Here is a 24871-nt window from a genome sequence, read left to right on the forward strand (position 1 = left end):
AGAAGGTGTTGCCAGATGTGTGGGCCAGATCTGGCCCACATGGACCTGTTTTCTGGCTCGCAGGTAGCCAGCAAGAGCAGGAGCCATGAAGAACTCTTGGTCTCTCCTGCCGGTAAGGCACTGATACCCTACCTGTGTCCCCTCCAGATGTTGCTGAACTACAACCCCCATCAACCCCCAGCCACAATAACTTGTAGCTGGGAATGATGGGAGATGTTCCTCCATCTGGAGGAATCCAGGTTGGGTATCACTGCTGTAATCAACTGCTGTTCTCTTTGGTGGCAGTGGGTAGGTTTAAAGCGGGGAGTCAGTGTGAAGAAAGATGCCTGACAGGTTGCTGATGGAGCTGCAGAAGCACTTGTTGATATTCACGGCTGCTGTTCTGCCCCCTGGATCTGTAAAGCCAGCACACAAGAGGCCCTTTCACACATTCTGTTCGATGCTTGTACAAGTGTACACAAGTACAGTTATTCACATGTTATGCTCAACACAGGTTAGGGACGTGCATGAACCAGTTTGGAGAACTGAACCGGTTCGAGCCTCTGAACCGGTTCAATAGACCGCGCCGCTCACTTCCGGTAGGGGTGGCAAGGAGTTAAGCTGCTGCTCCGCTGGACTGCTTTTACAGAACACTGGAGGGGGAAGCATGGGGGGGGGAGTGAGCTCCCCCTTAAAGCTCCCCCCCCCACATTTGGCCCGAAGGGCACCGGTTTTGTGCACATCCCTAATGCAATTACAGAAGTTCCCTTCCTATCTGTCCCATGCATTTGAGGGGCCTGTATCCCGATTCACTTTGTGTGAATGACTTTACTTGTGTTCATTTTCAAACACATGTACAAGTGTTTGTGCACTCGTACAGCATAATGTCTGAATTGGGCTAAAGTCATAGCTGGTTCCAGCCCACCAAGCCATTTGAGTGGTGCACCCCTGACATAAGCCCTGTTCAGACATTATGTTGTACTTGCATTCATTTAAAAAGTGATCCTGGGTACAGATCCCCAGAAGTGCAGGATACAGAGAAGTGTACTGCTGTACACAAGTTCAACAGAATGTGTGAATTTGTTTGATCTGTACCCGAGTACACTGTACAGGTGGACCTCGCTATACACGGTACAGCTATTTGTGGTTCTGCATATCCACAGGTGCCTAATTGACACCTGACCTCATTATCCATGGATGAAAAGGGGTTAAAACCCACGTATCCGTGGTTCCTAGGTGGCCAGACATGACCTCTGAGGCCATTCCATTTTGTGATTTTTTTTAAAAAAGTATTTTTCCATGATGATTCATAGAAAAACTGGGGATTTGGGACTGGGTGTGTGTGTGTGGGGGGGGGGGAGATCCTGAACAGTTAGAAACATGTGGCCACTTTCCCCCACGTTTTTCTGCCTTCCCCATTTTCCGCCCATTTTCCAGCCTCCAAGAACCTAACCCTCCCCCTACCCCCATCCCATTGACTTTAATGCCCCCATTATCCATGGCTATGTTGCCCACGGTTGTAGTGGAGGATGGAACCCCCGGGGATAATCTGTACACAGATTTGTACAAGTGTGGGACACAACTTGTGAATAGGACCACTGCCTTGCGTACTGCTACAATTTTTCAGGCATCCAGCATATGACTCTTCCTGGTATGAATCCAGGGTGAAATGACGACAGCGGAGGCAGGAGTGACGTGTTCATATGTGTTTTATTACAGTTTAATCTCACAGTTGGCAGCATTATATGAGCATAAAGCTTACTAGACAGGACTGGAAAGGCCTCTGGAGACAGCATGCAAACACTGTGTTAAGCAAAAAAAAAACACAATCCCAATGCTCATCCGTGGTGACTCTACGGCTTGAAACTCGCGCTTGGGGTTTAGGCCAGATGCGAGTTTGCAGAGTTTTAGCGCGTGTGTGTCTGTGTGTGGTTGGTTCTTCCTTGGTGGTTTTTTTTTTTTTTAAAAACTTTTTAAAAATTCTTACATTAAAAAATAAGATTTGTAACTTTAGTAAAACCCAGCAAAGAGCTGATTTCTGGTGCAGTTTGAAACAACAAAAAGACCCGAAAAACAAAACAAAAACATAACATAAAAAAAACTGAACAAAATCCACCTGGGGGAAAGGAAAAGATACTGGATTGGTAAAACTGAGTATTTCCAGGAGTTGCACAACTTCGGAGAGGTGCAGGGAACCCTCTCCATCTTTCCCCCCAACCTTCCTTCCTTCCTTCCTGTCTCTCCTCCGCATGCTGCTTCAAGTGTGTACGTCTTCCTTACTCCTCCCCGCGGAAACTGGAGACATGGAGATTTGGTCCCGGGCAGAGGATAAAAGGTGGAAGGAAAAGAGGGAGCGGTTCCGTGAAGAGAGAGCAGAGTGGAAGGCTGAAGAGCATGCTACTAAAATATGGTTAGGCCCTCCGCAGCCAATTGGATTCCCATTGGGCAAGGGGAAGAAGGGGGAAGAGGATCTGCATCTTCAGATGACCCAGCTGAAAAAGATACAGGAGAGCTCCCTCCCCCACCCCTGAGGAAGTGGGAGGAGCCAGGCTCTCCCCCCACCCACCAGCCGGGGCACGTGGGATATGCAAAATGTCCGATATGTCTCGCTACGTACAGTCCCTTGAGTGGAGGATTTCCGGTTCCCGATCAACCGCATTGCTCGGTCCCTTGCCCAGCCCGACCCCTGACATTCGTGCATGGGGTGGGGGTGGGGATAGATCACAGGAAGTGATGGAGGAGGCGTGTCCGTCGGAAGCCCCGCCCCCCGCTCTACCTCACAGGTAGAGCTCGCCGGCTTTGATATGCTCTAGCTGTTCCCGTAGTTGGTGGAAGGAAGGCCGGTGGACGGGGTCCAGGGTCCAGCACTTCTTCATCACCTCGTAGACAATCTGGGGGCAGCCGTCGGGGGAGTCCATCTTGTATCCCTTCTCCACACGAGGGACTACATCCTTCAGAGGCTGCGAAGGGAAAGCAGACCTTACAAACAGGAAGGACCATCAGGATCAGGTCTGCCACACTGTCCCTAGACCAGGGGCTCTCCGTAGATTTTCTACAGGCAAGTTCACCTGGCACCTACTTCAATGTCATTTGGGCAGCAGGGAAAGGGCTTTTTTATCCTTTCTGTCTCGATTTTAATCATATAATGTTAAGAGTTGGAAGGGACCATGGAGGTCTTGACCAACCCTCTGCTGAATGCAAGAAATTTCTACAGCATCCCTGACAGAGGGCCATCCCACCCTGTTTGAACACCTCTAGATTTGACACATTTTCTTGAGATCTAGAAGTCATTCAAAAATTTAGGAGTCTTACATTGGAAACGACAAGATTACTGGACTTAGTGATAGACATTGTGGAGGGAGAGGGGATAATTGTGGTAATTCCAGAGCCAATACATGTCAACAGGTGCTGACCTCCAGGGATACGTGCATCTATCAGACTGAAACCAACGGTTTATTCCCTTTACAAGTACCATAGGAGGAGTACAAATACCTCAAGGGAGAAGAGTTATGAACTGTCCCCTCTGCACAGCAGGGTCCACCGTGGTTTGCATTTGAATGGGAGACGTGTGAGCACTGGAAGATACTCCCCACAGAGGATGGGGCCACTCCGGGAAGAGCAATGCAGAAAGTTCCAAGTGCCCTCCCTGGCAGCATCTCCAAGATAGGGCTGGGAGAGACTCCTGAAGTGTTTTAAAATAACTCTACCTCTGATTATATTAATTAATTAATTAAAATATCCTAGACTAGGTGCATGGTTCCTGAGATTTGTCAAGCATAGACTAGCTATTGGTGGAATTGTGGAGCAGACATACTTCCATTTTTTATTTAGTGGCGATACTGGCTTTATTTCTGAATTAAGGATTTCTTATGCACTTTATCACATTATTAGTATGTTATAGGTATTGTAACTCTAAATAATATATTGAGATTATTTTAATGAGAAACGGTATAAAAATCAAACAAATAAATATTTGTATACATTAGATATACAGGAGAGCCTCATTATCCGCAGATTTGCGATCAGGTAAAAGACTCCTGACCTTGGCGTATGCCGGGGGGGGTGGAATGTTGACCTCACGTATGTGTGGGTTGGAGGTGGACGGAAATGAACATGGAGGTCATTTCCAGCCACTGCCATTTCGTTTCTCGGAGCCACAAAATGGATCCTATTTTAAAAACAAAAAATGGTGATTTGGGGCCAATTTGTGGGTGTTCTGGGGCAACAGCATGATGCAGGGGGAGCAGCAAAGCATGGTGAGGAACTTTTCTCCGTGTCTCCCCCCTCCCCCCCCAGTTGACCAAAAACCGGCATTTCTTCTCATTTTCCCCGTGACCAGGAACTTAACCACAGTTTCCCACCGACTCAAGGCCTTGATATTCGCGTTTCCGAATCCACTGGACAACCATGGAACAAGAACCCACGCGAATATCGCGGTTCTCCTGTATACATTTCGGTTCTTTTTTTGTTTGGGATTGGTAGAAGCCAGTCTGACTCCTAGTGAAGGAGAGCCCACCATGAGGCAGGCTGTTCCACTGTCAAACACTTCTTACAGTTGGGAAATGCCTCCTAAATGTCTAGCCCAAATCCGTTTTCTTGGAATTACGACCCATGGGTTCTAGGCTTGGGAGCAACAGGGGAAGAGTCTACTCCATCTTCTATGTGCACGCATGCGGATATAATTGCAGAGAAACACAAGATCACGGCCTGGAGCCTTTGGTAGCCGACAACAAACGAGGGCAGGCCGGAGCAGGTGTCCTAACCCCGGGCTTCCCGCACCAGAAGCCGGCGGGCCTGAGCCTTCACTTACAATTCTTGGATAAGGCACTCGCCCAAATGAGTAGATTTCCCAGAGAAGTATCCCAAAGCTCCAAACGTCGGACTTGGTGGAAAATTTCTGCAAGAGAAAGAGAAAAAAAAAGCAAAAACCGTCATCAAGAGAAACTGTCAGCAGCGGCAGCGGCAACGAGACGAGAGAGTTGTTTTTACGCAGCTGTCAAGCACAAGTGTCAAACTGGCCCTCTATACCCTCCAGGGAGCGAGATCTCAGCACTCCCCAAAGCCACCAAACTCACCACTGCCTGAAGCTACCTTCTCAGACACCGGCTAGGGATGTGCACGAATCGATGATTTGGAAGGGTGCGCTGGGGGGACCTTTAAGAGAGCAGGTCTGTACCTGCTGCTCTGCTGCTCGCTGTAGAGGGAAGCAGCAGCATTGCGCACCCCTCACACCTGAGCCATTTTTGGAAGGGCGGTATAGAAATCAAACAAATTTATTATTATTGATGTTGTTGTTGTTATTATTATTATTATTATTATTATTAAAAACAACAACCATGTTCCCTTGTTCTCTAGTAGCTGCCTCTACATTCTTTCTTTCTTCATTTTCTCAGAATTGACTGGTTTAGAATATGAGTTTGTCCAGCTCAAACTACTCAGGTGTGTGCAGAACTGAGCATCCTCTCCTTGGCCTCACCTTTTCTCTAAGTGCTTCTGGCGCTGTCCATTTCACCGGTAGCTTGCCCGTGTCCTGGGTGGATGAGGCTTCTTTTGTCAGCCCAAAATCACTGACTTTGGCAATGTTGTCCTCGGAGACCAGCACATTCCGCGCCGCCAAGTCCCGATGGACAAAGTTGTTGGCTTCCAGATATGCCATGGCTTCACAGACGTCTCTGCAAGGAGAGAGGGGGAATGATTCAGAGGCGCAGGAAAAACTGGGGAGGAAATAAGTGCTGCTCCATTGAGAACGGTGATAATCTCAGAGATTATTTTCCATACAATCCCGCCCAGGAATTAAGGTCTGCCCAGTTTTTGAGTTCTACCTTACAGGGATGGGGTCCCAGCTCAGTGGTAGAGCGTCTGCATTGCATGGAGAAGGTCACTCCTTGGCAGCATCTCCAGGTAGGGCTGAGAAAGACTCTGGTCAGAAACCTCTGAGAGCCTCTTGACAGTCAGAGGAGGCAACAATGAGTAGGGATGTGCACAAAACCGGTTTGCCCGCTTCGGTCTGAATCCAAATCGGATACGAATCGGACAGGGCACGCTTGGTTTCGGCACCCCCGAATGAGGGACCTGGTCCGGTTCAAATTCAAAACGGTTCGAGCCTGGTTTGGGGGTGCCGGGTGCCAATAAATCTGGTTTGAAAAAAGGTTGACCTCCTGCCATGGAGGGCTTCTGCAGCCTCGGGGGTGCTTTGGAGGCTACCCCTCCTCCCGCCAGCATCCCCCGTCTCCCCACCAGCAGGTTCAGCCCGTTTCGTGCACACGGCGGCCGGTTATGCAAATGGAACGCACACACAAACAGGGCTGATATGGCCCTGAAATGGGCTGAACTGGCCTGTGGGGAGAGGGCGGAGGTGGAGCCTCTGGAGACCCACCTAGCAGCCACGGTAGCAGCCCTCACGGCCACAGACGCCCTCAGCAGCAGTAGGTCAACCATTTAAAAACCAAATGTATTGGCACCCAGCACCCTCGAACCAGTCCTGAACCGGCCCGGGGGGTTCGGCTTGACCTGTGCGAACTTGAGCTGGATCGCACATCCCTAATACTGAGCTAGATGGACCAATGGTCTGACTCAGAAATGGCAGCTTCCTATGTTCTTTCATCCCTGGGTAGGCGAGAGCCCTGTAATAAATTACAAATACGGGAGAGAGAGAGAGAGAGAGAGAGAGAGGGAGGGAGGGAGGGAGGGAGGGAGGGAGGAAGAAAGGAAGAAAGAAAGAAAGAAAGAAAGAAAGAAAGAAAGAAAGAAAGAAAGAAAGAAAGAAAGAAAGAAAGAAAGAAAGGGCTCCTTGTCCCCAAAGGGCTTACAGTCTAAAAAAGAAACATAAGATAGACCACAGCCACTGGAGGGATGCTGTGCCGGGGATGGATAGGGCCAGTAGCTCCCCCGCTGCGACATAAAGAGAATCCCCCCTTTAAAAAGGTGCCTCTTTGCCCAGTTAGCAGGGGATCAATGAATGCGTAAATAAGCTCCCAGGCTCAATACTTACACGGAGAACTTCAGCAGGCAGTCTGCTCCCAGCACAGACCTCCCCCGCGAGCGAAGGTAATCAACTAAACTTCCCTGCAGACAAAGAGAATGTGAGGAGAGAGGTTAGCATCGCAACTGGAGACAGCTGGGAACAGAGGGAGGATGAACTCGCCCTCTTTGGAAATGCACATGGTATCAGAAGCACGCTCGGGAGTAGCATTTCCAGTTCAGCAGTGGCCAACAAAGAAAGGCTCTCCTGGCTAGGGGTGTGCAATTCGGGTTTTCGGTGATTCGGTTCGGGACCCGAACCAAATCACTCCTGTTCTGTTCTGTGCCCGAATCTGGGCTACCCGAATCACCCCTGATTCGGTTCGGATTCGGATTAAATCCGAATCGATTCGGGTATGAAAAACGGGTCCCAGGGGCAAAATAGTGGGGTGGGGTGGTAGTGCCCAATGGTTGGAGGCTACCACCCAAATTTCAGGGGGATTGGGCAAAGGGCTGATTTTTGGGGAATTTTTGAAGTTTTAGTGTCTTTGGGGCAGATCAGGGGCATAGCGTGGGATCTGGGCAAAAAGAGTGGGTTGGGGTGGTAGTGCCTAATGGGTGGAGGTTACCACCCCAATTTCAGAGTGATTGGGCAGAGGGCTGATTTGGGGGGAATTGTTGAAGTTTATGCATCTTTAAGGTTTTTCCCCATAGAGAAGCATTGAGGTGTCAGCAAATGCATAGCTTCACGCGGGGGGCAAAGGAGTGGCCTAGAGCAGTGTGGGGTTGGTGGAGGTGCCAGGTAGGGTCAAGGAAGCTACCTGAATTTTTTCAAAGGATTTGGGCAGAGGGCTGATTTTTGGGGAATTGTTAAAGTTTACGTGTCTTTAAGGTTTTTCCTCATAGGGTATGCATGGAGCTTTCAGCAGCCCCATAAGTGCACTTGGGGGGTGCTGGGGTGGCCCAGAGTGAGTGGTAGTGTAGTGCACATAGGGTGCCAACCACCCCCATGGGTTTCTAACCCATGGGGTACAGGGTTCTGTTGTTTCAGAGGTATTCTGAGTGTGGATTCTATGATAGCTAATGAGATTTTCAATGAAACACCATGAATCCACTCTAATTTGCTATCATAGAATCCACACTCAGGGCGCATTCACATCTCTGTTCTGAAACAGCAGTAGCTTAATCCAGCAGCACACCCTTCTGTGCGGTCTGCAGTGCCAGTGCAGTTGACTCCCCACCAATCTGCCCTTTAACAGGGATTCCCAGATGTTGTTGACTACAACTCCCAGAAACCCCAGCCAAAGGTAACTGCAGCTGGGGATGCTGGGAGTGGTAGTGAACAACATCAGGGAATCCCTGTTAGCGGGAACACTGCTTCCCACTAACTTGGGCACTGCAGGCAGAGCAGAAATGAAGTATTTTATGGCTGCAAGAATAAACTGCTGCTGCTTGAGAGGGCAGGGGCAAAATACCAACTGTTGGTATTGGTTAGCAAGACATTCCATTGGCCTTGCTGGGCAGGAGAATCGAACCAACCGAAATGGAGCCAACCGAAATGGAACCAACTGAACCAACCGAAACGGAACCAATCGGAACCAATCGAACCAACCAAAACGGATCGGAATCGAACCTACTGAAACGCCTTGCTGGGCGGGAGAATCGAACCAACCGAATGGAGCCTGCTGGGTTCGGGGCGGCAGGCACCCCTGTGGGGCCTCACCTTTGCCATGAATTCCGTGACGATGTAGAGCCCGCTCTTCTCCTCCACAATCACCCCCAGCATCTGCACGAGGTTGCTGTGCCGGAGCTGCCTGCAATGAGATTGACAGGGCAGGGGAGTGGGGTGGAAGGAAGGGGGAAAGAAGGTTACCTACAGGCTATTGTGGGGACCACCCCATGCCCAGCCCTTCAAATGGACAGGGAGCTACTGTCGAGGACCTGGCATCCAAAGACAAACACATCTAGGTGTAGAGATGTGGAGGCCGGGGGTGGGGGGCGGGGAGAAGGGGGAAAAACCACCCACCCACCCTCAGAATATCTCCCCCCTCTGTTTTAACCCCAGGCCTTCACATCTTAACCTAGGTAGAGACAAAAGGAAGTCGTTTTCCACCCAGCACATAATCAACCTATGGGATTCTCTGCCACAAGACGGAGTGACAGCCGAAAGCCTGGATGGCTTCAAGAGGGACTTAGACAAATTCATGGAGGGCAGGTCTATCAATGGCTACCAGTCTTGGTGGCTATAGGCCACCTCCAGCCTCAGAGGCACGATGCCTCTCAATCCCAGTTGCAGGGGAGGAACAGCAGGAGACGAGAGGGCATGCCCTCTCCTCTTGCCTGTGGGCTTCCAGCAGCATCTGGTGGGCCACTGTGTGAAACAGGATGCTGTACTAGATGGGCTTCCTTGGACCTGATCCAGAAGGGCTGTTCTTATGTTCTTAAGCAGTCAGAATGGAAGCGGGAGCTGGAAAGAGTTAAGTTTGGAAGCTTTTGAGAAAAAAGGGTCCTGGAGAAAGTCAGAAGAGTTGGAGTTGAAGAAGAGAGTCCAGGAGTTAGTTGAAGCTGCAGTCCAAGCTGGAAAAGTTGGGAGTCTGGTGGGAGAGGGCAGAACTGAAGAATTGCTGGCACAGAGCAGTTAAAGCACTGGCAGAGCGCTGAAGTCTCAGCAGATAGGAAATCACTACTGGGAAGAACAAGACCTGAGGAGTTGCTAAAAGGTGGTCATCAAGGACTCTAAGTCAGAGTGAGGGTCAGGTTAGCGGATGTGGTTTTGACCACATTTTGTTTGTTCCTTATGCTCTTATGGCGGATGTTTGTTTGTTTTTGCACTGAACTTGGGAAACGACTTTTAACTGAACTAATTAGAAAGAAAAATGTCTTGTTTATAGAAAAAAATTGTAGCTTCTGTTTACCCCACCTCCACACCTATAGTCCTTTACCACCTTATCAAAGTTTGTTTTTGCAACCGAAAAGGTTGAAAGGTTGTTGTGGTAGACTCAGCCCAGAGGACAAAAGGCTACTTGGTGGCAGCGGTTGAATGGGTAATTGTCAGGGAGATCCGTGTCTCGTGGCAGCAGCGGAGCGGATCCACCACAGTGTCCCAGAGAAGTTTGGGGTTTCTGCTGGAGAATTCTCAGTGCCCTCGCAAAACCTCGAAGCCCCAGACTCCTTTGAAGGAAGCCAAGGTGCTTCAATCCCTGGCAAACACTTCAGGTTCTCACACAGACCTGCTTCCACTCCCATGTCCTCTTCCCCACCTCTGGGGATACACCCCATTTCGAGGGATGTGCTCGAACCGCGATTCGGCGTATGAATCGGAGCGCATCCCTTTCAAACGGAGGGCTTACACAGCCCCTTCAACACAGAGGGGGAGCAGGTCCATACTTGCTCCTCCTCTGCTCACTGCCCCTTCCGCGGTGGCCATTTGCTTGGTCAACATGGCTGCACGCGCAGAGGCCATGTGCAGGCTAGTGTCACACAGGGGCAGCTGGGAGACGCCCTGCCGGCACGCAGTCATAGCTGGGGGAAGTGCCAGGATTGCGCAGGAGCAGGAGGTCTCTGGACCTGCTTTCCTCTGTGTTAAAGGGACTGTGTAAGCCCTCCGTTTTAAAGGGATATGCTGCCATTCGGGTGCCGAATCAAATTCCGAATCACATCCGAATCACATCCCATATCACATTCCGTATCACATCCCTCCCCATTTCCCCTCCCCGAGCAAGCCCCACTTGCTACTCACGTCATCACTGAAGCCTCGGCCAGGAAGGCCTGCGCGGTGGCGTCGTTTTTAATGCACTTGACGGCAACCTTGTTCCCATGGTACTCACCCAGCGTCACATCTGGAAAACAGAACCACAGGAGCAAGTAAGGAAGTAAAATCCTTTATTAGGGTCTTTGACCAGATGTAATATCACGTACAGTCATCCCTCGCCAACCGCGGGTTTCCCAATCGCGGTTTTAAGTATCCAGGACTGGGACTGGGAAATTGCGGTGGGTCTCACCAACCGTGACCCGAGTATCCGCGGTTTGGCAAGGTTTTTTGGTAACTTGGGGTGGGTTTTTTTGCTATTTCCAGGGGTTCAGGAGTGATCCCCCCCATTTTAAACTGTGTTTTGCGGTATTTTCATGACCGCGATTCCCCAGTCCCGTCTCCCATTGGTTTTAATGCCTTGCCAACCACAGAGTGGCCAGCTGCAAGGTTTTCCCAGAACGGAATCCTCGCGGTTGGCAAGGGATGAACTATAATAGGAATGTAATATCCGATATGATATAGCAGTAAGGCGTATAAATAGTGAGGGATATATAAACAATATAACATGTACCAGATGTAGTGTGACCGTAAAGAACTCAAAATAGATAGTAAAGTAAAATATAGTCCGTTGAAATGGAATAAGTATATATGTGTGTTTATAATGAATGAATGAATGAATGAATGAATGAAAATTTGAATCCAATAAATGATCATGACAGTTCACCCATCTCTAGATTGGAGAGGAGTCCTTTATTAATTCACAGATGGTGCAAAAATTTGCCACTGAATAAGTTACTGCTGGTTGCCTATCTGATAATAAAAACTACACAACATTCTTCTGAGCGACCTGGCAATTGTGATCGGAAAACCACAAGAGTGAAGGGTGAGATTGCGAAACAGCAACAAGGGTGAGATTGCGAAACAGCCCTGGTCCCCAGCATCTCCAAGTAGGACTGGGAAAGACTCCTGCCTGAAACACTGCAGAAGCTGCTGCCAGTCAGAGCAGACAATACTGAGCTAGATGAACCAATGGTCTGACTCAGTATAAGGCAGCTTCCTAACAAATAAATGTAAGAACTGCCCGGTTGGCTCAGACCAAGGGTCCATCAAGACCAGCATCCTATTTCCCACAGTGGTCTACCGGATGCTTCTGGGGAAGCACACGACTCAGAGAATCAAGCTTTTCCTTTTCCTATTCCTCTGATTTCCTATTTCTCTGAAACAGCTTGATTCCTGGGTGGAAGGGAGAATTTACTGTTCCAGGGCAGTGCCATGTGCCAGAGTGGGTAGCAACTGATAGCGACATTACTATATTGCATTATTTTATGAAAGTCACCTTGGGGATACTTCTCAACTGAACGACAGGATAGAAATCCAATAGCTAACTAACTATCTTGTTTTATCTTCATTCTAATCTTAAATCCATCTAAATTTTTTCTCGGCTGCTTGTATTTGCTCATGAGATGCTAAATGAGTTATTAGTTAAGAAATAAACTAGAAGTTGGAGGAAGAAACATCAATAATCTGCGCTTATGCTGATGACACCACTCTGATAGCTGAGAATGTGGATGATCTGCAAGCTCTAGTGATGAAAGTCAAGGAGCACAGTGAAAAAAATGGGACTACGACTAAATGTAAAGAAGACTAAACTAATGACAATGGGTACAGCAGCTAGCCTCAGAATTGATAATGAAGACATTGAAGTGGTGGATAGCTTCTGCCTTTTAGGATCGACCATCAACAGTCAAGGATCCAGCAGTCAAGAAATACGCCGCAGACTAACATTTGGTAGGGTTGCAAGGAAGGCCTTGGAAAGGAGATTTAGATGCCATGATGTGTCTATACCTACAAAGATTAGAATCGTTCAGACAATGGTTTTTCCCATGACACTCTATGGATGTGAAAGTTGGAATTTGAAGAAGCAAGGTAGAAAAAGCATTGACGGTTTTGAACTTTGGTGCTGGAGAAGACTTTTGAGGATACCATGGACAGCCAGGAAAACAAAAAACAAAACAAAACAAAAGGATCCTAGAACAAATCAATCCAGAACTTTCACTCCAGGCACAAATGTCCAGGCTCAAACTATCATACTTCGGACACATGATGTGAAGACCCAGCTCCCTTGAGAAGTCCATAATGCTGGGAAAAGTTGAAGGAAAGGAAAGAAGAGGACGCCCAGCAGCAAGGTGGATGGACTTGATTACGACAGCAATGGATGCACCACTGAGAGATCTTAAAGGCCAAGTTGAAGACAGATCATCCTGGAGAGAATCTATCTATGTGGTCGCTAAGAGTCGACACCTACTTGACAGCACTTAATCAATCAATCAATCAAATCTCGGAGTAGAACTACCATTTATGGGATGTTGACCCGTAACAAGGCACACTCAGAAATCTGCATTCCCTTACTTCCCAGAGAAGATATGTGACTGTGCCGTCACTTCCCATCATCAGCCATCACTGACCGTCACTTACCTCCAAATTCTCCTTTTCCAATGATCTGCAGCAGCTTCAAGTCTTTCATGGTGAGGGCCCATCCGCCTAGAAGAGGCAGGAGAGACAAGGACAGAGGTGACGGGCCACAAATGAGACGCCATCACGTGTTTGCAAAGCAAAACAAGAGCCTGTTCCAACCCTTACTCAGCACTTACTGCGTGAAAACTCGTCTTGGGCGGCCACAGTGCCCTCCATGACCTTTGGCTTGATGAGGCGCGTACAGAGTCCATCAGCATCAGAGGTGTAGTGCTGCCAAAAAGGAGAAAGAAAGGGTTTCCCCCCTTTTAGATTTAGAACTAATGGAAAGGGTATAAAGAATCGGAGTTTGTTGTATACAAAACTATTAGTGTTGCAAAACTGAATTGACTGACCATGTTTTTAAATTGACGAAATTAGTTAATAAACTGTTCACACTCACAGATCATCCAAAAACAAGGAAAACACACTTTGAAAAAATATAGCATTTCTGGCTGACATGAGGAGAAAAATTACTCAAAGTAGTCCCATTGAGATTCAAAGGACAGGTTAGGCATTGCCTAACCCTTCCGTTTAATCTCAACAGGACTATTTGAGTAATTTGGGAGCCAGTGCGGTGCCGTGGTTACAGTATGGGACTAGGACCAGTGTTCCCTCTAACAGAAATTCCCAGTTGTTGACGACTACAACTCCCAGAATCCCCAGCTGCAATAGCTTTTGCCTGGGAGTTGTAGTCAACAACATCTGGGAATCCCTGTTAGAGGGAACACTGACTAGGACTGGGGAGACCCGAGTTCAAATCCCCGTTCAGCCATGAAAACTCACCGGGTGACTCTGGGCCAGCCACTTCTCTCTCAGCCTAACCTGCCTCACAGGGTTGTTGTGGGGATAAACATAAATCATAAATGCAGCTCTGGGATATAAATGTAAAAATAAATAATCCATAAATTCCCCTCATCTTGTCAGTCACCTTTTTTTTTTGCATTTGCAGATTCAATCAATTAAATGAGATTTAAATTAGATTTTTATTTATTATTTATTTATTTGTTGAATTTATATACCACCAAATATAAAATCTCAAGGCGGTTTCCAAAATTAAAAACATAATACAAAATATAAAATTTGTAAGATTTTAATTTTTAAAACTTTAAAACATTTTAAATTTTAAATGGTGGTAATGTTTTTACCTTCTTGTGCATTTGTTGTTTTCATTGTTTTGTTGTAAACCGCCCGGAGACTTATGTTTGCCAAGTTAGCAGGGGTTAGCAGGAGTTAGCCCCTATCCTCTGGAACTCCTTGCCACCTGATTTTCTGAAGCCACTTTTCCTGGCAATTCTTGAACACCTGAACATGCTTTATTATGGGGGTGCCTCCCCAAATATCTTTTGAGCTGCTCTGCTGTTTGCTGGTTTTTACTGGCTGACATTCAGACTAAATTACTCCTCCTCTTAAAAGGAAGTGGGCTTTTTTGGAATGACTCCTGAGTAGTCCTACTGAGTAACTTAGATATGAGTTTTTAATCTCTCTCTGCCTTTATGATATTTTATTGCTGCTGGTCCTACTAAGTCCATTTTACTATATATATATTTTTTTAAAATGTTATATTTTAATTTTCTGCATTTGCCACCTGGAATCTACTGAAAAAGGCAGGAGATAAGTGTTTTCAACCTGCCCTGTTGGCCTGGTTTTAAAGAAGCAACACGAAGGAAGGCGAGTGTGGGACCTGACACTATCTTCCTAATAAGGCTTACAGAGGGAGGAAATGGAAAATATAGAATGTCGACCGGCAAAAGACTGCTTGCAATACTGCTCTCCCCCCATTAGGGGGCATCGTGAGGCCAAGAATCATTCCCTGTTGGACAGCAATACTCGCTCAGGATTGTGCTTGCATTCTGGGTTTTGCCGTGCGAAATCGTGGGGGAATTGTTGCGTATGACCCCCAAGGGACAAGCGACAGTTAATGCTGGGGGAGAAGGAGCCTAGCCTTCTGTCTAGAAGGAGCCTCTAGGGCTTGGATGCTCCCTGCTTCTTCTCCCCAAACCAGCCTCCCCCACACCCACCACCCCCGGGGCCACCCCCTGCTAGAAAGTGGCCCACGCACCCCGAAACTGGGCCCCACACCTGCCTCGTGGGAAGCCACACAGCCTCACTTTCAGAATTGCTCAGAGCGTCTTCCTGTCTCTGCCAGGCGGTGCGAGAGGCAGGAAGCACTGCCTGTGTCGGGGGCAGGCTGCGGAACTGTCAGAGGAGCAAAGAAGACCGACTCTCAAGGGGAAGGAGAGGAGAAGCAGCCGGCAGGCTCTCGCAGGGAGCTGGTGGGAATCTCTCGCATGGCGCACACACTTCTAGTCTCCCATTCATATGCAACCAGGGCGGACCCTGCTTAGCTAAGGGGACAAGTCGTGCTTGCTGCCACAAGACCCGCTCTCCTCTCTGATGTTTCATATAAGAAAGCTATACACCATACATTTTAAAAGTATCCTGACTCAATTAGGCATGGTTCCTCAAAGGCAATATAATCTGTCCATATGACAAAGCGGAGTTAATAAAAATTAAAAAGTCTTGAGACCTCATCGATTACTATTTATGAACTCAATTTTATCATCTGGAGAGATTCTATGGGCTCTGAGGAATCCTGCCCAATTGAGTGAGGATCCTTTTTAAATGTATGGTGTATAGTTTTATTATTATATTAAACAAGAGAGGAGAGCTGGTCTTGTAGCAAGCATGACCTGTCCCCATAGCTAAGCAGGGTTAGGGTTGCATCTGAATGGGAGACTTGATGTGTGAGCACTGGAAGATATTCCCCTTAGGGGATGGAGCCACTCTGGGAAGAGCAGAAGGTTTCAAGTTCCCTCCCTGGCAGCATCTCCAAGATAGAGCTGAGAGAGATTCCTGCCTACAACCTTGGAGAAGCTGCTGCCAGTCTGTGAAGATAATACTGAGCTAGATAGACCAATGGTCTGACTCAGTAGATGACAGCTTCCTATGTTCCTATCAGTATTAGATCATTCCGACTCCATATAAAACTGCTTCCTGTGTTCTTGTAAGAAAACCTGGGTCCAGCTCTCTGCTCAACTGCAAAGCTAGGCCAGTCACAATCTCTTGCCGAGGTGGAAGACCACAGCTCAGGGGTCAAGCATCTGCTTTGCATGCAGAAGGTTCCACGTTCAGTAACTGGCAGCATCTCTAGGTAGGGCTGGGAAAGACGCCTGCCCGAAACCCTGGACAGCTGCTGCCAGTCAGTGTTGACAATGCTGAGATCGATGGACCAAGGGTCTGACTCAGCAGACAGCAGCTTCCTGTGCCTCCGGACCTGCCCTCACGTCGCCCAGCCTCACCTCCACCAGCTGCATGAGGTTCTCGAAGTACACCTCCTCGTCGATGCTGAGCTTGCTGGAGGAGTAGATGATGCGGTAGTGCTCCACCTTCCCGTCGCAGCTGACGCAGAGGGTGTAGTCGCCGGGGTAGTTGGTGCTCTCGCGCACCAGGAAGAGCCCCGTCTCCGGGGGGTACAGCAGCCGCTCCGCCTGCTCACGGGTGATCTTGCCGTGGAACCACCTGGGGGCAGGGAAAGGGGGCAAAGCAGAGGAAACATGTGGCTGTCGCAGTTTGGCTCCAGAGGGAGGAGAGCCGGTCTGGGGGCAGCAAGCAGGAATGGTCCCCTTTGCTAAGCAGGGTCTGCCCTGGTTTGCATTTGAAAGGGAGATGACATGTGTGAGCACTGGAAGATCTTCCCTTTAGGGGATGGGGCCGCTCTGGGAAGAGCATCTGCCTGCTTGCATGCAGACGGTTCCCAGTTCCCTCCCTGGCATCTCCAAGATAGGGCTGAGAGTGACTCTTGCTTGCAACCTTGGAGAAGCCGCTGCCAGTCTGTGTAGACAATACTGAGTGAGATGGACCAATGGTCTGACTCAGTATCTGGCAGCTACCTATGTTCCTATTGGCCCATATTACAGACTGGGGGAATCAGAGGCGGAGACGGAAGAGCGCGCTTAAAACCATCCAGGGAGTCCGCAGCAAAGGCAACCGGCGATTTCCCAGTTCACAGCGTCGTCTCGACCCCGCACCAGTTCTGTGCCCCATCGGAATAAGCTGACCTCCCGGCAGCTTATCTTTCTTGGGAACTCTCACCTGTTCCATATATTATGGAAAACTGAACTCAAATTTGCTTGGCTTACTTTGCCTACTCGACTTCCTCTTGCTGGCTACGCAGAGTGGCTTCAAATGCGGGGGGGGGGGGGGACGAGCTGGCTGCCGGGTGGAAGCCGCTGCAAAAGTCTTCACAATGGTTTGTGCCCATTTCCATCCAATCTTCCTTGGCAGTATCTTGAGCAGGGATTCCCAACAGATCTTATTGGACTACAAGTCCCATCATCCCCAACGACCACTGTGGCTGGAGATGTTTCCCAGACTATGGAAAACACCTATATCGGGCAGCAGCGATAGAAGAAGATGCTGAAAGGCATCATCTCATACTGTATGGGAGGAGCTCCTTAAGGCAGGGGGTTCTCAAACTTGGGTTCCCAGATGTTGTTGGACTACAACTCCCATCATCCCCAGCTACAAGGGGTTTGAGAACCCCTGCCTGATAGGAAAGGTGGGGTAAACCTGAGTGGAGTATACAGATGTGGATTCAGCACCAAGACACGGGGAGGCCTATCTTCACAGCCCACCAGCAAAGAAGCACCGTTCAAAGTGGTGATTCTCTTATATTTAGCAGGGGGAGAGCAACTGGCCTTATCCATCCCCAGCACAGCAACCCTCCAGTAGCTGCTGATGGTGTCTATGTTACGTTTCTTTTTAGACTGTGAGCCCTTTGGGGACAGGGAGCCATTTTATTTATATCTATGTTCTATTTATATCTTATATCTGTGTTTATATCTATTTGTTTATGTCTATATTCACTTTGGAAACTATTGTTGAAAAGCAGTAAATAAATATAAATATTCGTCGCATTTGTTTTCTTTTCCTGCTCCTATGGAGGTTCTCCAGCGGGCAAAAGCTATCTATTCCCGAAGGAGAATGAGTGTTTAAGAGAATGCCTTCTCCGTTGTTGCCGCAAGACTTTTGAATGCACTCCCTGCCGAAATACTGAGCCTCCCCATCTTTGACAGCTTTTAAAAGGGCTGTTAAGACATATTAATTCAGCCAGGCTTTTAATTAGATCTGCAGGATATGTCATTGTTTTAAAGTTTAATTTATGTTATTTTATTATACACGGCCCATAAAAGCAAGTTTGGGGCAGTATATTAATATGCAAAATAAATCTTAAAAATCTAAACTAACAAAAAACTGTAAGAAGCCACCCAGCCACCCACCCCGTAGTAACTCAATGGAGCAGAATGTTCATGGAATGAGAGGGCTGTTAACAGACAAGCAAGGTGGGCAGAGTTAACGGTGGGGAAGGCTTGAATAAAAAGAGTGAGACGTTCTCAGCTTGAACAAACTCAAGACAGTCATAACTGCTTCTGTTTCTGAGAGGGGAAAGGTGCCTAAAACCTGCACCACACTCTGGCACAGCAAACACACGCACACCAGGGATACCCTGCCACATCTTGTTGTGGGTCGACGCTGTAGATAAATACTCACGGCATCAGGCTGAGCTTGGTTCCTGCTTTCACGCCTTCCCGTTTCTGCACATAGTTGGCAGGGATGATTCCCTCGCGGCCCACTTTGTTTTTTGCTTTGTACCAGTTGGGATCCTGTGAAAGGAAAGCAGATGTGAGCGGGGCCAGGCAAATCCCAAAGAGGGGAGCCTGCACATCCCACCCCAAAGAATCCATCAGAAGGCAACTTGCTCACTCCCTCTTTGGCTCGCCTTTCCCCTCTTCTTGCACAGCTGCCACGTGTTGTGGTAGCAAGCACGAGCTGTCCCCTTTGCTAAGCAGGGTCCACCCTGGTTTGAATTTGAATGGGAGACCACATGTGTGAGCACAGTTAGAGGGAGTCTCTCGGTCTCCACCACAGCTTTTAGAAAGCATACCCAGGCTTTTATGTGATTGTCTCCTCTGCTGCTTCTTTGTATTTTGTATGGTTATTTTATGCAGGTATTTTAAAATCTTTTTAACTAAAAAGCTTTTAAAATACCTGCATAAAATAACCATTTAACTAGATCTCTGTTTTTATTTTTTTAGCTTCATATTTTAATTGTGTAATTTTTATAGTCTTGTTTTAATTTTTCTATGTGAACCGCCTTGGGATTGTTGTAATGAAAGGCGGTATACAAATTCAACAATAAATAAAATAAAAATAAAAATATTCCTCTTCAGGGATGGGGCCACTCTGGGAAGAGCATCTGCCTGCTTGTATGCAGAAGGTTCCCAGTTCACTCCCTCCCTGGCATCTCCAGATGGGGCTGAGAGAGATTCCTGCCTGCAACCTTGGCGAAGCCACTGCCAGTCTGTGTAGACAATACTGAGCGAGATGGACCTATGGTCTGACTCAGTATATGGTTATTTTATTCCTATGTGCCTGGCGCAATGAACAAAGATGCATCCACACGAGGAGGCCATGTCGCTGAGTGGATGCATTATGTCATAGGCTCACCAGTGAGGCTAGCCTGGCGCTTTCCTAGATGGGTGACTTTAATGCAGCAGAAAGTACCTAAAAGTTGAGCTGTTTTGAGCATTGCACCAAAGTGCGGATTCTTTTTAGGACACATAGAATGCTCAGTAACTGAACTGTCAGGAGCAAAGCTGAATAAGGCCACCGGCTGTGTAAACGGCTCCTTGTTGCTGTCCTGACGTTGCTGTGATTGGTTCCTTCGTATGGATTCCTCCCCAGGCTAGAAGTAAAACAGAGCTTGGCAAATCCCAAGTAGCCATGGTGCCTGGACATTTAACCACGGCACCTAATGGCACAGTGGGGAAGTAACTTGCCTAGAGAGCAAGAGGTTGCTGGTTTGAATCCCCGCTGGTATGTTTCATGGCACAACTTTAGAGTTATTTAAGAAAGTCTTTCTGCGTCCCAGACAGCCCTAAAGGTAAAGTCTGTCGTCAAGTCGATTCCGACTCCTGACTCCCACAGAATCCTGTGGTTTTCTTTGGTAGAATACAGGAGGGGTTTATCATTGCCTCCTCCCGCACAGTATGATGTCTTTCAGCATCTTCCTGTATCCTTGCTGCCTGATATAGTACCAGCAGGGATTCGAACTGGCAACCTTCTGCTTGTTAGTCAAGCATTTCCCCACTGCGCCACTTAAGGTGACTTACCCCTGTTCTACGTAGGTTACCTGTGAGGGGGATGAAGAGAAGCCCATTTAACTACCTCTCCATGCCCCAACACTCTTTCCCTCCAACACACAATGTCCACCATTAAGCCTGGTAATTCTGCCACGTGTCCACTGTCGGGTTTCTAAATTTGGGGGCTGGCTACTAGATCCAAAGAAAAATTCGTCAAGGTCTGATGTAAAAGTTCCCTTGCATGCTTGCAGCCTGACTCTCTTCTCTCCCCAGGGCCTGAAAAGGGATGGGGGAAATGATCCATTTTAATTAACGCGAGTGTTATTTAAACTTCTTTAAAAGTAAGCTACTCGGCCAAGTCCCGGGGCGAGGATTTGCAGGCACAGGAAGCCGAATTTGCTGAGAGAAGCTCAATGCCAGCAGCTGCGCCCACCTGCCTGCAGAAACTGCCAGGGTTCTAAGTCTATTATAGGAAGCTGCCATATACTGAGTCAGACCATAGGTCAATCTAGCTCAGTATTGTCTACCCAGACTGGCAGCGGCTTCTCCAAGATTGCAGGCAGGAATCTCTCTCAGCCCTATCTTGGAGATGCTGCCAGGGAGGGGATTTGGAACCTTCTGCATGCAAGTGTGTGGACGCTCTTCCCAAAGCGGCCTCATCCCCTAACGGGACTATCTTACAGCGCTCACACTTTGAGCCTCCCATTCAGATGCACACCAAGGCAGACCCTGCTTAGCAAAGGGGACCATTCATGTTTGCTAACACAAGACCAGCTCACCTCCCATAGACAGCTTCTCTCATCAGCAGAAAGTGGACATACCTATAGGCTGTGGAGGAGTATATTGTGCTGGGGGGGCGGGGAAGTAATCATGGGTGGTTGTGAGTCACTGGGGCAGGGCAGATCTGCGGGTGTTTAGGAATATAGGAAGCTGCCATACACTGAGTCAGACCCTTGGCTCATCTAGCTCAGGATTGTCTACAGAGACTGGCAGCGGCTTTTCCAAGGTTGTAGGCAGGAGTCTCTCCCAGCCCGATCTTGGAGATGCTGCCAGGGAGGGGACTTGAAACCTTCTGCTCTTCCCAGAGCGGCCCCATCCCCTAAGGGGAATATCTTACAGTGCTCAAACCTGTAGTTCCCATCCAAACACAAACCAGGGAAGAGCCTGCTTAACAAAGGGGACCATTCATGCTTGCTACCACCAGACCAGCCACCTAATGGCGCCGCGGGGAAATGACTTGATTATCAAGCCAGAGGTTGCCGGTTCGAATCCCCGCTGGTATGTTTCCCAGACGATGGGAAACGCCTGTATTGGGCAGCAGTGATCTAGGAAGATACTGAAAGGCATCATCATCTCATACTGCGTGGGAGATGGCAATGGTCAACCCCTCCTGGATTCTACCAAAGACAACCACAGGGTAGGGATGTGCAAACAGGTCCGACATCAAACGTGTTTGAAGTCAAACCGATTCGGTTCAAATGCTCGTGACTGAACTGAACCATCCCTTGTTCGGTACGACCCTGGACCAAACACCCTCCAACTATTCGTGGGGTTCGTTGACTTTAAAATAAAAATAAAAATTGGCCATGCATGCAGAGGCCAATTGCGCAGGCGCAGAGGTTGTTGTTGTTGTTGTTGTTATTATTATTATTATTTTAAATGTCCACAAACCCTTCCAGACCAGACCGGGGGGGTGGGGTTGAGGGGGTGCTGGACCAAACTGGCCCAGTCCGGTTCGGGTCTGGACTCAAACCGAACCAGCTGGTTCCGTGCACACCCCTACCACAGGGTTCTGTGGTCTCCATGAGTTGACACCGACTCGACGGCACACTTAACTTTAACAACAAGAACAGCTCTCCTGGTTGCACTGGGAACAATATATGTGTGTTGCCAACGGATCACACGTTATACAAGGCAGATGTTTTGGGGAAATGGGAGTCATTATATTAGGGTTACTCAACTTTGGTACTTCCAGCTATTGTTGGACTACAACTCCCATCTTCCCTAACTTCTGGCCACTCGGGGGCTTACAAGAGTTGTAGCCCAACAATAGCTGGAGGGCCCAAGTTGTGAGGCCCGGCATTAGACCGCCTGGTCCCCATCCCAGCTGCCGTGATATCAGGACGGACAAGCAAAGCACAGAATACTTTTGGACAAGGAACCCTCTTCGGGCCTTTTGGTGGCACGCACTTTGGGAATTGCCCCCTTCTACCAGGCAAGGCTGGTCTTGGGGAGGAGAGTTGGTCTTTTGGCAGCAAGCATTAATTGTCCACTCTGCTAAGCAGGACTCACCCTGGTTTGCACTTGAATGGGAAACTACATGGGTGTGAGCACAATTAAGATATTCCCCTTAGAGGATGGGGCTGCTCTGGGAAGAGCATCTTCATGCAGAAGGTTCCAAGTGCCCTCCCTGGCAGCATCTCCAAGATAGGGCTGAGAGAGATTCCGGCCTGCCACCTTGGAGATTTCGCTGCCAGTCTGTGAAGACAATCCTGAGCTAGATGGACCTATGGTCTGACTCAGCAAAAGGTAGCTTCCGATGTTCCTACCTTTTACAGTGGTGATTCTTTTATATTTAGCAGGGGGAGAGCAACTGTCCCTATTTGATCCAGCATAGCATCCCTCCAATGGCTGTTGCTGGTGTCTGCTTTGTGTGTGTGTGTGTGGGGGGGGTGTCTGTGTGTGTGGGTGGGGGGTGGGGTGGGTGTATATAGACAGTCTGCCCTTTTGGGATAGGAATTATTATTTTTTAACTGCAACTGTTTTGAGAGCTTTTTTTTTTGGTGTTGAGAAGCAGTACATAAATAATTTTAGTAATAATAGAACAGAGCAGCATCCTGTGGGGAAGGAATCTGCAGTACAACCTAGAGTCAGCAAACCTAGAAGAGCCATGCAACATTCTAGAAGTGATCTAGAGGTCTTCTCTGGAGGACAAGAAGCAGAGGTCACTCTTTAGATTACCAATCTTTTTAAACAAGTGCACCCCCTTCTGTCACAAACCTTCAGCTCAGGTACCCCATAAAGACATAGGAACATAGCAACATAGGGAGCTGCCAGATACTGAGTCAGACTATCGGTCCATCTAGCTCAGTATTGTCTACCCAGATCGGCAGCAGCTTCTTCAAGGTTGCCGGCAGGAGTCTCTCTCAGGCAGGCTGGGCAGACAGCAGGGTAGGAAAGTGCTGCTGGAGGGTGGAGAGAGAAAGCAGACTGGGAAGGGAAGAACAGACTGGGGCTGAAGACAAAATGAAGATGGGAGAGAGAGAGAGGGAGAACTAGGGGCGCAGATGCTCTGCGCCGGATCAGCTAGTAAGCAGTCTCTGCTGCACCCGCTGCTGCAGCCCAACTGCCCAGCACCCTGCTTCCACCCACAGTGGCAGTGGCTCCCCCACTCTCCAGACAGAGACTGGAGCTGGGGGTGGGGGGGAGAAGGCTGGGAGGTGGCTGTGGGCCCCCTTTGCAGCTCCCCTCGGCGGGTGTGTGTGTGAAAAAACCCTCAGATTAGTAGCCATTGATAGACCTCTCCTCCATGAATTTATCTAAACCTTTCTTAAAGCCATCCAGGATGTTGGCTGTCACCACATCTTGTGGCAGAGAATTCCAGAGGTTAATTGTGTGTTGTGTGTGAAAAAATACTTCCTTTTGTCGGTCGTAAATTTCTTGGCAATCAGTTTCATGGGATGACCCACAAATTGTCTGCACCATCAAGTGCAGTACCGTTTGCACATAAGCTTTGCTGAAGGACAAGAAAAATTCAGTCAACTACACAGACACAGACACTCCCCAGCACCAGAGACAAGGGAAGTCAGAGATGGGCCAGTTACCTTGGTGACCGAGATGATGGTGAGGACGTCGCCTTTGCTGAACGGGAGGTCCTGATCGGCTGTGCCGTGGAAATTGTACTTGGCAATACATTCCGTACCAGATGGCCAGACGGCCTGTTAGAGAGAGAAGAAAAGACATGTTGGAACGGACCGTTTCTCAACGCCGCAGGCAAGGAAAAGGAGCAAAGGCCACAAGTAAAGCAGGACATGCACCATTCTTTCTAGCTGGGAAATCAAACTAAGTGGTCTCCTCTGCTATTGAATGACTAAGGCTCCCAGGAAAAACATCCATTGATCTCTGGTCACTTAATGGGCCACTTAAATATTTCAATCTCAGCTATGAGGATGGGGAGGGGGCACCTTAAGATAGAGGGCAGTTACCACCTACCCCTTTTTAAAGATCAATCAAACAAATTTGACTCAATCTATTAAATCTGCAAAGCTAAATTCAATTCATGTAAACATCCTACTCCTAAAGTGGCACAGCGGGGAAATGCTTGACTAACAAGCAGAAGGTTGCCAGTTCAAATCACAACTGGTACTATATCGGGCAGCAGCGATAGAGGAAGATGCTGAAAGGCATCACCTCATACTGCGCAGGAGGAGGCAATGGTCAGCCCCTCCTGTATTCTACCAAAGATGACCACAGGGCTCTGTGGGCACCAGGAGTTGATACCTACTGGATGGCACACTTTACCTTA

The 24871-nt window shown here is 48.4% G+C and overlaps 1 protein-coding gene across 4 annotated transcripts in view; it reads right to left on the reverse strand.

The window, feature by feature from the left end:
• Nucleotides 1–1670: 1670 nt before the first annotated feature.
• CSK (C-terminal Src kinase) overlaps nt 1671–24871 on the reverse strand; it is a 101521-nt gene continuing 78320 nt past the window's right edge. For 3 of the 4 annotated variants that reach the window (XM_053272769.1, XM_053272767.1, XM_053272768.1), the window contains exons 3-13: nt 24171–24284; nt 18755–18867; nt 16504–16723; nt 13342–13435; nt 13166–13231; nt 10679–10778; nt 8663–8753; nt 6971–7044; nt 5456–5651; nt 4790–4876; nt 1671–2939 (exon numbers count right to left, since the gene is read on the reverse strand). In XM_053272769.1, coding sequence (XP_053128744.1) covers nt 2757–2939; nt 4790–4876; nt 5456–5651; nt 6971–7044; nt 8663–8753; nt 10679–10778; nt 13166–13231; nt 13342–13435; nt 16504–16723; nt 18755–18867; nt 24171–24284 — 1338 coding nt within the window. In that variant the 3' untranslated portion in view covers nt 1671–2756. Of the gene's footprint in view, nt 2940–4789; nt 4877–5455; nt 5652–6970; nt 7045–8662; nt 8754–10678; nt 10779–13165; nt 13232–13341; nt 13436–16503; nt 16724–18754; nt 18868–23346; nt 24083–24170; nt 24285–24871 lie in introns of those variants that run through there. The other variant, XM_053272770.1, reaches the window with a different exon arrangement.

Source organism: Hemicordylus capensis, chromosome 10 (genome assembly GCF_027244095.1).
Source record: "Hemicordylus capensis ecotype Gifberg chromosome 10, rHemCap1.1.pri, whole genome shotgun sequence".
In the NCBI taxonomy this organism is placed as follows: domain Eukaryota; kingdom Metazoa; phylum Chordata; class Lepidosauria; order Squamata; family Cordylidae; genus Hemicordylus; species Hemicordylus capensis.